Raw genomic sequence first — 15,396 nt, forward strand, 5'->3', positions numbered from 1 at the left:
TTCCACTGGGAGATTTTTATTTTAGCAGTTCTTTGAAAATGAGTGAATTTTTTTCTCTCTCTTCAACATGTTTTGTAGAGCATTTCAGTATCTCAAGAATAATAACTTCAGTTTTCTACAGCTATACTCTTTCTAAGTCTGTTTCTCATTTTTTCTTCAGGATGTTCCCCAAATATCTGATTTTTATCAAATATGATATAATAGGAAACATATGCAATGTGGAGTTAAAGAGCCTAGATTCAAATCTTAGCTCAAACCTCATTTATCTATATAAACTTAAGCAATTCGCTTTTCCACTCTGGGCTTCAATTTCCTTGTCTATAAAATGAAGAAGTTGGACTAGATGACATCCAAAATCCCTTCCAGTTTTAAATCTACAAATCCTAACAGTTTCTCTGATTTGGGCACCCTTGCCCCCCTACCTTATATGCTTCATTGTTATTCACTCATTGGTTATCTGTTATTTAGAATGCCACTGAATAATTTTGAATCAATTTTATTGTAAATGTAAATGCCTATCTTAACCTTCTTTTACTTCTTGAAGGTTACTGGCAGAATTTTAATGATTTCATTTTGTTGGAAGTAATCTATGTAATAGTTATTAGCTTGTGGCTCACACGCTAGTCAATACTGATAAATAAACTTAGGAAGGGAAATCATCATCTGAGGAGCAGTGAGTTCTTAGTACCTTCCTCAGTAACTGTCTACATGGCACAAATGATATAGGGAAGAGGCCTACAAAGAGGCAAAACTATTCAAGGGAAAGGGCACTGGAGTGGATTCATGAGATTGGAGTGACCTTTAGCAAGTTAATTCACCTCCACAGGCCCAATGTGCCTAATTATGGGGAGGTCATGACAGTTGTCTCAATAATTTTGAGCTGCTGCATGAAACAGAGATTAAACTTGTCCTCCTTGGTCCCAGAGAGCAGAACTAGTAGCAACAGATGGTTGGATGTTAAAAGGAAATTCCTAAAACTATAGTTCCTCAGTATGAGAATGTACTTCCTTCAGTGGTAACATAATCCCCCTAGTGAAGTTTTTACGCAAAACGTGGGTCACCACTTGACTGATTTCTAGCCTCACACATAGTAGGAGCTTAGTCAAAGTTTTCTGAATTAAAATCTAAGACAGCTAATAGTCGTATGTCTCGCTTTGGTTCTTAGGATGAAAGCATAATGGTCTGTAATTATCTCCTCCAGTAGCTTGCATTTCCTCTGCTTTATCACTTACCACCACCCACTCCCCCAATGTAATCACATACTTAGTCAAATTAAAAGCAGTTCATTCACAAAGTTGGAGACTTTTTTTTTGCCTTTTGGAGGGCAATTGGGGTTAAGTAACTTGCCCAAGGTTACATGGCTAGTTTGTTGTTGTTGTTGTTTTTTTTGTGGGTGTTAAGTGTCTGAGGCCGGAACCACACTTGGGTCCTCCTGACTACGGGGCTGGTGTTTTACTCACTGCACCACCTAGCCGCCCAAAATTTTGGAGACTTTTTAAAAAATTAAGATGATTAACTTCTAGAGGACAGACACCATATTCTACATTGTGCTTTGTATACCTTAAGAAACCCCCTGATTGCCATAATTGAATAATTATTTTTATGATGACATACTTGAAAACTGTCGTACTGGTTACAAGTAAAAATCTCAAGAGATAGGATCACAAAGCCATAGAGGTATAGGTCTACTGAAAGGGCTACTTACCCTCACACACTGGCTGCACTCCAGACCAAGAACCATTGAGCAAACATGTTCTCTCAGGAGAGCCTCTCAACTGGTAACCCATTTCACAGGAGAAACGGAGAAGACTTTTAACCTTGAATTCCTCCCCAAGTCTAGAGCCATGAGCTGGTGTTCCTGGATCATCACAAAACCCTGGATTGTTTCCTATGGAACAAAAACAGCAAAAATAGGAAATTCCTGATGAAATAATTTTTAAAATGAATAATTGTTATACTCTATATGTAGAATAGAAAGGGAAAAATGTAGCAAAAGAAGAGAATAAAATGGGACTGATGAAATTCATTTAAAAATAGACAGTTTTGATTTGAAGCAATGACTAACTGAGAAACAAGGCATCTTAAAACCAAACTGAAAACTTACTATAACAATAAGTGGTGCAGTGGTAAGTCAGGGAGTCAAGTGTTGAAATTAGGCTTCTAACATAAAACTGTTTGACCATGGGCAAGTCATTTATCTCTGCAAACCTAAGCTTCTTCATCTGTATAAGGGGTAATAAGATCTGTAGTAACTATCTCACAGAGTTATTGTCATGATCAAAGGCAATGATACATAATGTATTTTGTGAGCCTTTAAATGACTTATAATTGTCAACTACTATTATTTTTAGTCTTTCCTCCACTACAATTTCCTCAGATTCATTCTTATGGCTTAGAATCAACTCAGGGTTTTTGAAGTCTCTGTCAGCAGAACACAAATTCTGACAGGTCTTGCCAAACTTGCAGGGCTTGGATCTGGTGGTAGATTGTCTTTTGTCTGAGGATCATACTAATCAAGTATAGAAAGACTCATCACTAGAAGGTTGGCTACTAAGAAAACAAAGCCAAAAACATTTTCCTTGCCCCACTCCTGCCTTCCAAAAGCATCCTACTAAAAGTGCAGCCTTGTTACAATCAACAACATCTGCAGAAGTGGCTACCCCAAATAATCCATAGCTCATTGGAGTATATATAGAAAAGACCTTTAAAATTGCTAAGACAGTGTAAACATTTCCTTGCTGTTCCTGCCCTCTCCCACCATACACACATACCTAGGTGAGAGATGTCATTTTGTGGCTCAAATGGAAGCAGAAAAGATTGTACCCCAATCCTTCTCTAAGAAGGAGAGGGCAGATATACCTATATCAATATGTACACATATATATTTCTATACACATATAGATATAGACATATCTGCCCTCTTAAATATTATTGGTCCAGAGGACAGGATTTTTAGATTCAATTTAACTTCTGACTTTTGTTCCTAATTGGAGAAGAGGACCTTGAGTTTTTTATCCAAGGCTTGACCCCCTTTCCACCAAACACCAATTCCACAAAGGACATGCATAGTACTTAGCTATGAAACCCATTTATCCAAATCAGTAGAAAAATAGAAGTAAGAGAAAGTGTACATATCAGAATATATACCAGACAACAAAGAGTGAAACAGCTCTCCTATTGGGAGTGAGATAACTGTGCTCAACCAAGAGAGATGGCCCTAGATCTCACCCAAGAAGGAATTCCCCAAAGTCTCTAGCATAGCAAGCTGGAGATAGAGATAGACTGTCAGTACCTCTCATTTTGGCTTCTTTCTAGAGTCTTTTCCTTCAGCAACCTGAAATAAGTTTAGCATATTCCATTTTCTTCTCAAAGCTGGAAGCCAGAAGCTCCCCAAATACAGAGACTAGAGAGATTTTAACTCAAAGAGACTCCAAAAAACCCTCAAAGACAAGAACAAAACAAAGTTGAGCTCTTTCACTCTTCACAATTCTGCCCTGATCCTTGTTGATCAATAAGGAGATCATTTCATACCAACTGGCTTTAGGACTGGATTACACTTGCATGGTTATTTTAAGCAGCTTGTTGCAGAATCTTCTTTCCCTGTTCACATCTAAAGCTACTTTAGGAAGCATAGAAGCAGCCTAGAAAGCTGATAACTAGTTTGAATAGTTGATCATGCTGAATGATAGAATAACATTTCTATAGAAATGTTCAAAGAGATGAGATAAGGGATCTTTAGTCTCTGATCAGGTGAAGTATATTTCTTTGGGTGAAAAAAAAAATCTATCAGTAATATCCAAGGGGAAAAGGCATAAGGATGATTAACCATTATACTTGAATTTAAGGTCCAAGGAAGAACTCCAGGGATGGAACTTTAAGGAAGTAGGGGGTGGGAGGTCAATTTTGAGAGAGGGAGCATGCCAGCTGAACTCTCCCAGCATTCCCCTCCAAACAATTTTGTAGTAATGCCTCAAACTGAATTCTAGAGCAGCAGAGACAACAAATGGTCAGGGTGAAATATTTTTCCAATCTAAGATAATTTAGGAGGTCTTCAGACACTGAGATAGGGATTGGCTCAGAGTACACCCAGCAGTAGCATGAGGGGTAGGTCTTCAAAGTGACTGTGACAGAAGTAGCAGTTTCAGGAGCTCTCAGACCAGAGATGGTAAGAGGGTCCAACAACTGTTCAGAAAGGTATTATGAAAGACTTTTCCCTGTCACAGGTGCTGTTTGGAAAGTCTACTGTCCTTGCTTCAAAAATAGAAGAATGTGTGTGTATGTGTGCGTGTATGTGTGTATTCGTATGTACACACACACACTCAATTAGGCATAGAAATCTAACTTAACCAACAGGGAACTAGGAGGGGAAGGTGATAAGAAAAGGAGAGAGTAATACAAGGGAAGGTAGACAAAAGAAGGCAGTAGTCAGAAGTAATGGACTTTATGGAGAGACAATATAAGTGAGACAGAGAGACAGAAGGATAAACAAGAAAATTGCTTTCTTTTTCATTAGTCATGGGAGTGGCTGAAGGGAGAAAGAGAATTTGGTATTCAAAATTTTAAAAAATATTAAAAATAAATAATAAAAATAAGGAAAACTCCCTCAAAATAAACATAAACCCCTTTCCCCATAGAGACTTATTTCTCCATATACCAACTGTTACTTCTTGCTGTCATACTTCACAGAAAAAAAACGTTATCAATGACTTATCATTTAAATTGCAATAAAATGTTTTTCCCTCCTTAACAAAATGACCCCTTATGTTCAGCCACACAAATTTCAAGCATGTCTGTAAGAGATAGAATCACCTTACAATTTTCTAACAAGTATCTATGAATGGATGCACAGTGGACACATACAAGCAGACTGACAGATAAAATTTTAGCTAGGAGCAGAAAATATCTTCAATTTACCAGAGAAGAAATTTCAGTTTGAGAGAAACTCTCATGACTAAAATTATGTGTTAGAAATTATATTTATTCAATGTGAGATTTTGTGGGAATAGTATTATAATTCACTGAGTACAACTAATTCTTTGGCTCTTGCACTTTTAACAAAACTTCATTTGATTTAGTATAGTCAGTAGGCTTATAAATCTGGAGTCAGTGACTATTTCCTGGCTATCCAGTTAAAAAATTTACTCAAGTTGCTTGTTTTTTTTTGAGGGGGTGGGGTGGGTTAGGGAAGTGAGAAACCTGAAAAATTAACCTGAATTTTTTCTGCTATGGGTGGCTCTGACACAAGGATTACAGTTCTATTCAAGTTAGACTTGACCCTAAGAGAGAGAAGAAGGAACAATGGGTAGAGAGTTCCAAAAAAAGAAAATTTAGGCTTAGAGTAAGGAAAAGCTACCACTAAATTAGAGCTGTCTGAAAGTAGAATAGGCTGCCTTAGGAGGGCTCCCCTTCATAGAGGTCTTTCAGCAGAGGTCAGCCAAATGGTCACATTGTAGACATGTTACAGAAAGAATTTTTTTCTCATATGGGTGGGTTGAGATGGCTAGTTCTAGCATTTAGTACAGTCCCTGGCACATAATAAACACTTAATAAACGCTTGTTGGTTTGACTTGATCAAGTGCCTTCCAACTTAGATATTTTGTGATTCTGTGAAATGAGTATAGTATACTTCTACCTGAACAGTGGGGAAGGGTTCCACTCCAGTGACTGTCTTCTTGGCAGACTCTGGTAGCATTTCCTATGAGAGTTCGGCTCACAGTGCAAGAATAATGAATTATAGATCCATAGGTAAATTGTTCTCCTGTAAGGATAGCATTGGCAGGAACACCAGGATGTCCACATGAAATAGCTACGAGGGGGGGAAAGAGAAAATCTAATTCCATCACTCCTTTTAACACCTATATATGTTGTTTAAATAACTGGGGGGAAAGGATTCGTGATATGTTAATGGAGAATACTGAAAAAAAATGCTGGCATTCCCTTACAGTTCCTTCTAAATTAGCAATACAGATCCACTGAAGGTTCCACCCTCTCCTAGATTTCACTTTGCATATAAAGATACTGTCATTGGGATTCTGGGATGAATATTATTCAGTGACAAGTGAAGCACAAATTAATTTATTTTCTCTTCATTCTTATGTTACTTATTAGGGAATAATTTTTAGGATTTGATCGAGAAATACTGTATTATCTAAAAATAAGAGATTTCCTTTCACCTTTATCAAAGTTGGGAGGCTTAGTTTTAGGACCACTATGCAAAGTGTTCCCAAATTCTTAGTACAGTTTTAAGGTTTAACATTTGGAACATACTATACAGACCAATTCTTAACTGTTAAGAAGACATTTTTTTTTTCTTCTGAGGTACAAAAAGTTGTTCAATTTTGTATCAGATTTTTTCCCTGACTACAATCTTCTAGAAAGAACCAAGTCATAGTCTACATGGCTATTTTACCTTCAGATAAGGTGAATATAGATCAAAACAGTATATCCTACTCCATATATGATACTCAAAAACTAAAGCCACAATGTACTCAGGAGTCATGGTCCAAAGAACAAAAAAATTGGAAGCTGGCCTATCACCATGAGAAATGAGTATCTCTTTCTTTCTTTCTAATGAGATACCAAATTTGTGTTGACAATGGCCACAAGTTTATCCTATAGTTATTTATTTACTACCAACTTGACTAAGATGCAACTAATTTTGCAGAGACCACTGAACTAAAAACTAAGGAAATTAATTTGGTCACTAGTTACCCAGGTGGGAGATGAGACAGTTAGATTTCAAGGCTAAAAACCATTAGGCATCCTCTAAGTCACATAATCTTTTACCCTGCTTTATATTGTTGCTCATTACTACCTGTGAGGAGGAAGGGTTAAAAGGATTTTATCTGGGAAAAGTTTTAAAGAGAAACTAATTAGATAAGAATAAGTGAAATGGTTAACAAGTAACCATTTCTAGGTAAAGCAAAGGAGAAAAAAAGTCATCAGTAATTTATCTCTACTGAAATGCAGCAGAGAAGCAGTACACGTGTGCACAAAATGCTCCTTTGAGGTCTTCACATTCATTCATTCGTAGTAATTTGGATTGTTAATGGTAGTAAGTTGGTAGGGACTAGTTACCCTAGAAAATGAGAGCCAGTTAAAATGTTCCTTTCTAGGGATTTAGAACTCATTAGCTTCATGAAAGAAACTAATAGAATCATTTAAAAAGCTTTAGTAGAACTTCGAAAGTCTTTTGAAAGAGAAAAAAAATCCACCTTTCTGAGGAAAATTCCCTAAGTATTCATGTGTCAGAGGCTATAAAGCCAGGAACATAGTGATATACTGACATATTGGATATATGTGGATTTCCTAATTTCTATCCAAGATTGTTCCTACTAGTTTGTAGTACATAGATTTAGCTTGTGCCATCTGAGAATAAGTGACACATTTTGGGGAAGTTATCTTACTCTTTCTCAAGGGAAATTAAACTTAGAGGTGCAGTTGCATGTGTGAGCTCCCTTTAAGAGTGAGACTGGCAGAGTCACTTTCAGGCAAAACCATCCAATACAAATCTAATCTGAAAATACTCTTAACAGCTGAAAGTCTTACAGGAGCAAGAATGGATTATGGATTTTCAGAAAATTGATCCATAATGTAATTATCATTCACTACTTTTAGCATGTACACATGATGCATATTAATAATCTAATCCTGCAAAGGTTATATTTTCCCTAGCGTTTCTGCCTGTCTTACAAAAAAATATGGAGGACAAATCTGTTTCCTAAATTTCCTGACTATGTTTAAAAAGAAACTAGCCTTTGATCTAAAAAGCAATTTACTTTTTCATATTAAGGCTATAATTCATTGTTATAATATGTTCTTACTAAACTATGCAATATATAGTGCACTGATGTCCTTTTAGGAAAAGTATTAATAGTTTTTTATTGGAGAAGCTCTATGTCCTGTGATTTTTTGGAGGGGGTGGGGGGAGTGTTGTCAGAGTAGCATTTGGCAAAGGGGCATGTGAACACATTTTAATGAGTACTTACATAAACATTTGGGTAATGATCTATCCCATAAACCATTTGCCTTGCAGGTTAAGGCAGAGGAGCCCAGCAAATAAAAACCCTTCTTGCAATGGTACATGACGCTGATCCCATACTTGAAGCTTTCAGGGTAATTTTGTTGTCCATGACGAATGGCATTTTCGACAAAGCCTGGATCAGAACAGTTCACCACTAGAAAAGAGAACATTTCATTCCTCATTTAGATGTGGCTTTCAACTGGAAACAACCCACTAGAAAAAAAGAAACAAACTACTGAGCACTGCAGGAATTCATAGAACAGTAATTAATAGCAGAGTTAATCATAAAAGTCTGGAGTTTACTTATTACCTCTGGCTGTTACTCAAATATACACAAATCTGTGATTTCTTCAGTTTCAGGAACCCCTGGTCTGGGAACTCCTTCTGCAGATTCGGAATGCAACACATCTATGATTTAATAGATAGGTCCAGGATGTTTTCTGAGACATACAGAGTATAAATAACTAGGCCAAGGTCACACAGCTAGAAAGTGTCTAAGGCTAGATTTAAAACCATGTTTTCTTAACACTGCTCTTCCAGCCACATATACAACACTGGCACTAAACTATAGTACCTCTTATTGAATATCCTGAAAAAAATAAAAATTTTTTAAACATTATTATTATTAATTATTACACCAGATATGTGATTTCAATGGAAATCCTAATGATAAAATTCCTTCTATCAATTCAGATCAGTAATTGCTTTGCAATTTATAGTTGTAGACAAAGCTTGGGTTACTGAAAAGTTTCCGCAAGATTATACAGACAATATTGATTAGAGGTTGAACTGGAACTCAGGATTTCCTGACTCTGAAATGGCTTACTATCCACTGGGATAGTTTTTTTACTCACTGTATCATACTGCTTTAATTTAATTTATTATATTTGTTTTGCTTTTTGGAGGGCAATTGGGGTTAAGTGACTTGCCCAAGGTCACATGGCTAGTTTTTGTGTTGTGTCTGAGGACAGATTTGAACTCAGGTACTCCTGACTCCAGGGCCAGTGCTCTATTCCTCAGTTTTTAATTTTAAATAAATAGAACAATGTCCTCAAATAAAAATCCTAATAACTATATTTCTATAAGGTAAAGTCTTTTATATGAATGAGAATTATTTTTTATTGTATATGTGCTTCTTTAAAGATTTATAAACAATAATAATATTTGACATACTTTCTGAAAGGAGAATTTAAGTTCCTTGGGAGCAGGAACTTTTACATTTATATGTTTATATCTTCAATATGTTAGCATGATGCCTGGCACAGATTAGTTCCTCTATAAATGCTTGTAGAATAATGAATGACACAGGAATCTTTCATTTTCTGTCTACCAGAGTTGAAAGCATTCAATTTTCTATGCTTAAAATGGAACTTCTGGCACAATTTAAAATTAAATTACAGTTAAATTTAAAATTATCATCATGTCCAACCATACTTAATATACTTGAGTTGACAAATTTAGGTCAGCTGTGGGACACAGGAAGTTCTCAGTCTAATCTGAATACTTTGTCACTTTGATTAGGTTCCCTTTCCTGCAAATAGGTAATATTCTTTTTCTACATACAAAGAAAATACCTTGTACTATTTAGTGAAATACTCAACTATAATAAAGAATGAGTCAGTTACTTCCTCCAGTGGCACAGTCCTAGATTATACTCAGCTAAATGACTACCCCTCAACCAGCCTTTTAGAAAATGTAGGTGGGCAAAAGAAAGAGACTGAAGAAATTAACATTTCTGCCTAGTAATATAAATAATAGCTAACATATGTATTGCCCTTTAAGGTTTGCACAATCTCAAGTAAGGAGCTATGGAGTTGGGGTCCCAGAGTCAGGTATTCCCTGAAGTCTGTAAGATCTGAGTTCAAATCAAACCTCAGACACTTACTAGCTCTGTGATCCTCGGCAATTCATTTGACCTCTATATGTCTCAGTTTCCTCAACTATAAAGTGTGAATAATAACAGCACTTACCTCAAAGGTTTTTTGGAAAGATCAAATGAGATAATATTTGCAAAGCATTTAGCACAATTCCTGAAACACAGTAAGTGCTTAATAAATGCTTATTTTCCCCCCTTCATTTGATCCTCACAATAACCCTATGAGGTAGGCTTCACACATATTTTTATCTCCATTTTATAGAGGAGGAAACTGATGCTCAGAGTGTTGTAGGCAGGCTTTGAACACAAGTCTTTCTGATTCACAAGTTCACCAATCTATAAAGTATATCATACTGCTAAAAATTTGGGCATGAGTTGGCTTGAGAGAATAGAGGAGAAATCAGAATGTCATCATCAAGGACCCAGGTGTCACTGGCAGATGGGGGGATTAGAAGCAAAGTATTCATGTTACCTGAAAAAAGGAGGGGAGGAATTCCAATGCTGAAGGAAAACTTTGCCTGGGGTTCTTTATCTGGGGTCAACTATCCCTTAGGGGTACATGTGTCAGTTTCAAGGGGTCTGTAAACTTGAATGGGAAAATATATATATATATATCTTGACTTTAACTAACCTCTAATGAAAATTTAACATTTCCTTCAATTATTTAAAAATGTTATTCTGAGAAGGGGTCGATAGGCTTCACCAATTGCAAAAGGGTTCATGACACATAGATTAAGAAAAAAAAAATTAAGAACCCTTGATTTAGAGTTAATTTTGCCACTGAGAGTACAGTAGATTGAGTGTTGGTCAGTGGTGTACATTGGGCTAAGGTTTTATAAATAAATTTTGTGTTTTAAAAAGGTGGACATGACCTTTTAAGATAAATGTTAAAGTAATAGAGAACCTCAGCAACAAAAATCAAGAATAAGAAACACAGCACAATATTATACGTGTTTAAGAAACTTACATTTCTTAATATTTTGTCCTTTTATAAAATTTTGAAAGGAATTTCAAAGCTTTCCATCATGTGGTTTGGGTGAGAGGAGGAAGTGGGAAAGCTCTTTTTGGAAACAAGAAAATGCTACTTCAGTCCTGTCCCCCATTCACTGATTTACCACATCAGCACAGAGCTAGGTTGCCTCAAAGGATATAAGTTTGGAATGGAAAGTCTCACAGCCTCTTACAGTTGAGAAATACTGAAATGGAATTTTACTTATGATTCATCCATGGCTTGGTAGGGGGGAGGTGCACAGAAGAAAAACAACACAATTTTTTTTTGGAGGGGGGAAGTAGGGCAGTTGGGGTTAAGTGACTTGCCCACAGTCACATGGCTAGTTTTTGTGTTAAGTGTCTGAGGCTGGATTTGAACTCAGGTCCTCCTGACTCCAGGGCTTGAGCTCTATTCACTGTGCCACCTAGTCATCTCTCACAACACAATTATTAATTAATCATAAGTATGATCACAGTGCCATGCTCATTTATCTGAATGTCAACCATAGTGGGGGGAAAACACCCTGTTTTTCTATTCATTTTTTACCTCTTGGTTTTGATTCCCCTATTAGGGCAGGTAGGAAGAGACCTAAACTGATATATAGTACTTCCATTCAATCATACCTACACAATGAAAAGAATCCCAGACTCTCTTATGTTTTCATCATGTTCTAATCTTTAACCAAGTTAACATATATCTCTGTTACTATATATTTATTTTACAGTTTTACTTCTTTGTGTATTTATAGAATTCTCACTTTTATCCACTGACCTTGGCCATGAGGATTGGAAACATTTCTTAACTATTTTCATTATGTGTCCTAATTCAATCTGATTCAATTCATGCATTTATTTCAAGTTCTTTTTTGATATAATCTGTTACAACTCATACTTTTCTAGCAAAGCTTTCCATAATCTCAGGGTTGCCTCCATACCATGATGAGACATGAAAGCAGGACTTTTGGATTGATGGGGTGCTTTAGATAGTAGGTTCTTAAAGATTAACAAATATATGACTAAGAACCAAGAGATTCAGGTTCTAAGACTGACTCTCATAATAGAGAATAAATAATATAACTCCGAGCATGTTAATAACACTTAATTTCTGTGTCTCAGAATTATTATTCTCGATTTAAAGACAAGGAAATCAAGGCCCAAAGAAGTTAAATATCTAGCCCATGGGCACATATCAAGTATGCTTCAGGTGTGACAAGAGAAACTCTTTGCCATCACCGTGATAAGAGAAAGACTGAAGGAGAAGGAATTGACTCAGATTTTTTGCTGTCATTATGATAAAAGGACATTGCTCCAGTTTCTATTTGAGTTACATACATTGTTCCTAGAAGCTAAAAGATCATACCACCTCCAAAATAAAGGTTAGGAAACAAATCACAGTTCCAATAGCTGGCAAGTATCCTTATCGTCACCTTTTTCTACTTGTTGTCAAATGTGTATACCCTTATCATTCCCTCCTACATTCTGTAAAATTCCAATTTTCTGTGCTGCTTATGTACTAAACTTCTATTACTGAAGCTAATGATGTGGGCTCCCTTACTGGTAAATTTTCAATGTAAACTGCACTCTAAGCATAATAATAAAACTCAAGTTAACTATCTCTACATTGTTGATTTGGTGAGTGACACCAATCAATGGACCCTCTGATAACTTTTATCTTAAAGCCAAGATGGAACCCAGGTTTCTCCTAACTCCAGAGCCATTGATCCAGAAACTAACTGAAAAATTCTGGATTGCTATGGAGCGGATCTTTAGGAAGAAAGAAAATTCGCGATATTTTCCCATCTTTAAAATTAAAAAAAAAACATGAAAAACAAGATGCTTTTTAAAGGAAAGACACTTGCTACTTGGAAGGAAAGCTATTGCAAAACTGTACAGCATACTAAAAAGTAGAGATATCAATTTGCTGACAAAGGGCTGTAGAGTAAAAGCTATGTTTGTTTTTGTTTTTTTTTTTCCAGTAGTAATATATGTCTGTGAAAACTGGACTATTAAAGAAAGTTGAGTGCTAGAGAACCAATGCTTTCACATTGCGGTGCTGGAGAAGACTTTTGAGAGTCCCTTGGACAGCAAGAAGATCAAATCAGCTAAAACTTGAAGAAATTAACTCTATTCATTGGAAAGACAAATACTGAAGCTAAAGCTTAACTACTTCGGCTAAGTAATAAGACAGGACTCACTAGAAAAGACTGATGCTGGGAAAGATTTAAGACAAAAGGAAAAGAGGATGAGATGGAAAGGTAATGGCATGGTAGCAACACATATGAGCCTAGACAGACTTCAGGAGATAGTGGCTCATAGGATCACAAAGAGTAAGACACAACTAAATGACTAAACAACAACAAAAATCATCTCCCTTTTAGGACTATATTTTCAAATTTGAGAAGCATTTAGAAGCATTGAGAAGAGACTTTAATAGCATTCCTGCAGAACTAGCTTGGGTTTGGTATACATCTGATTCAAAGAAAACAATGTTCCTGAAGGAGCTGATATTGGCAGGGAGTAGGCATTTGACATACATTCAGATAAGCAAATACAAAGTATTTACAAAATAATTTTGAGAGGAAGGAGCACAACTGACATGGCATGGGAGGACTCAAGAAAGGCCTACTTTAAAAGGAAGAATTTCAGCTGTGTTTTGAAAGAAGCTAAAGATTTTATGAGGCACAGGTGCAGAAGGAGTTGATCCCAGATGTGGCCAACTACTCACACAAAGGCACGTTGGTGAGAGATGAGAGACTACATATGGGGGCCAGACAGCAGAACAGTTGGAGCGTAATAGGTAGTACATAACAGGTAGTAATAAGAAGTTAAATTAGAAAGGTAGGTGGACCCAGATCTCAGGAGGTTCTAAATGCCAGCCCTATGATTCTATATTTTTGTTATAGGCAAAAGGAGTCTCTGAAAACCTCTGGCTAGGGGAGGGATTTGGTCATTTCTTTGTTTTAGGGATATTGTTTCTGTGTGGGATGAGAAAGGGGATGAGGACTTGAACTAAAGACAGGTTTTTGAATTCTCATGGACTTCTCTAATGAAAAGGAATAAACTGAGAAATTCACACAAACAGAAGTATGCTACAGACTAGTTTCAAGTAGTATTGGGATTTGTCGGGTTAAGTCTACAATGACAAAAAACTATCTTGTTAAATATCTGTAGAGCAGCATATCAAATTTCTAGTGCTTGCTTCTAATTTCCATCCATATCAACTCTTGCAAAGGTGAAACAGAGCTGTCATAGAAGTATGGAAGAGAAAAGCAAAATAGTTCAGATAATTAGCACATAAGCTTTATGAAATTGGAATTTTCAAAAAGTCATTAGTCTCATACTCAAACATGTTTACAGTTTGAATAGGAAAATACTGATTTGATTTTTTTTTATTACACTTTAACAGGGTAAGATATGGTTATCTATATTTAGGTATAACTTTCATAGCTTTAAAAGAATTTTTCCTGTATTTGGAAAATGCTCATGATCCTGTAGCTTCAGTGTAAGTTAAGCTCCTTTCTGAGACTGTAGGTCAATGCTTCATTTGTGAAATAATGTTCAGTGCCAAATCCTTCAGTGCACAATAATTTCTAAAAAAGCATTCAACTGGGAGAAAGTGTCAACAAGGCACTGTCTTGTAACAGTACAACACTATCAACCACCACCACCACCACCACCACCCGCCACTCCTCCTCCTCCTAAATGTTTATTATAATGCCTTAAGGATTGCAACAGCATTTTTACATGTTAACTCACTTAATTCTCACAATAACTTTGTGAGGTAGGAGCTATTGGTATCCTCATTTTATAGAAGTGGAAATAGGCCCAGAGAAATTTGCCCATGCTCACAAATCTGGTAAGTATCTAAAGCAGAATTTGAACTCAAATTTTCCTAAATCCAGTCTCACAATATTCACTCTATCACTAGTTGCCTCTATTGTTGCCTTTAAAATTTTTTTCCATTCTTCAAGACCCAACTGAAGTTCTATCCTAAATGAAGGCTTCCTGATTTCTATAATTATTAATTAAATTCTATAATTATTATAATTTCTATAATTATTAATTAAATTCTATAACTATTATAATTTCTATAATTCCTTCTTCCAATCAGTCATTCATAACACTTTGTTGATACTTCTTTTATTGTTAACACCTGCTGCATGATTCTTCTTTCTCTCAAGGAAATTGTGGTAGAAATTGTGGAAAAAGTATTAGTTCTGGGATTCCAGTACTTAGTATAATGCCTAGCACATAGTAAATGTTTATTTTGTATAGAGATTAACTGGATTTGCATTCAAATCTGAATCCTTTCTTTTACCTGATTTCTTATGTGATTGTGGGCAAAAAATTAAACTTCTCTATGCTTTGGTATCCAATATCCTTAACTATAAAATGATTGATTTGTACTACAATACCACTGAGGTCTACCCCTCCACCCCCCCACCCAACCCAACTCAAGACCTGCCAATGTATCTCTTTACATTTGCCATTCATGTCTAAATCATAC

The 15,396-nt window shown here is 36.0% G+C and overlaps 1 protein-coding gene across 1 annotated transcript in view; it reads right to left on the reverse strand.

The window, feature by feature from the left end:
* Positions 1-15,396, reverse strand: part of CSMD1 (CUB and Sushi multiple domains 1) — a 2,654,573-nt gene that overhangs the window by 51,061 nt on the left and 2,588,116 nt on the right. The window contains exons 55-57 of the mRNA XM_069065406.1: positions 7,989-8,177; positions 5,633-5,806; positions 1,706-1,888 (exon numbers count right to left, since the gene is read on the reverse strand). Coding sequence (XP_068921507.1) covers positions 1,706-1,888; positions 5,633-5,806; positions 7,989-8,177 — 546 coding nt within the window. The remainder of the gene's footprint in view (positions 1-1,705; positions 1,889-5,632; positions 5,807-7,988; positions 8,178-15,396) is intronic.

This window comes from Petaurus breviceps, unplaced genomic scaffold (assembly GCF_028583685.1).
Source record: "Petaurus breviceps papuanus isolate PSGF00001 unplaced genomic scaffold, PetGlider_PUasm1.0 90686, whole genome shotgun sequence".
In the NCBI taxonomy this organism is placed as follows: Eukaryota; Metazoa; Chordata; class Mammalia; order Diprotodontia; family Petauridae; genus Petaurus; species Petaurus breviceps.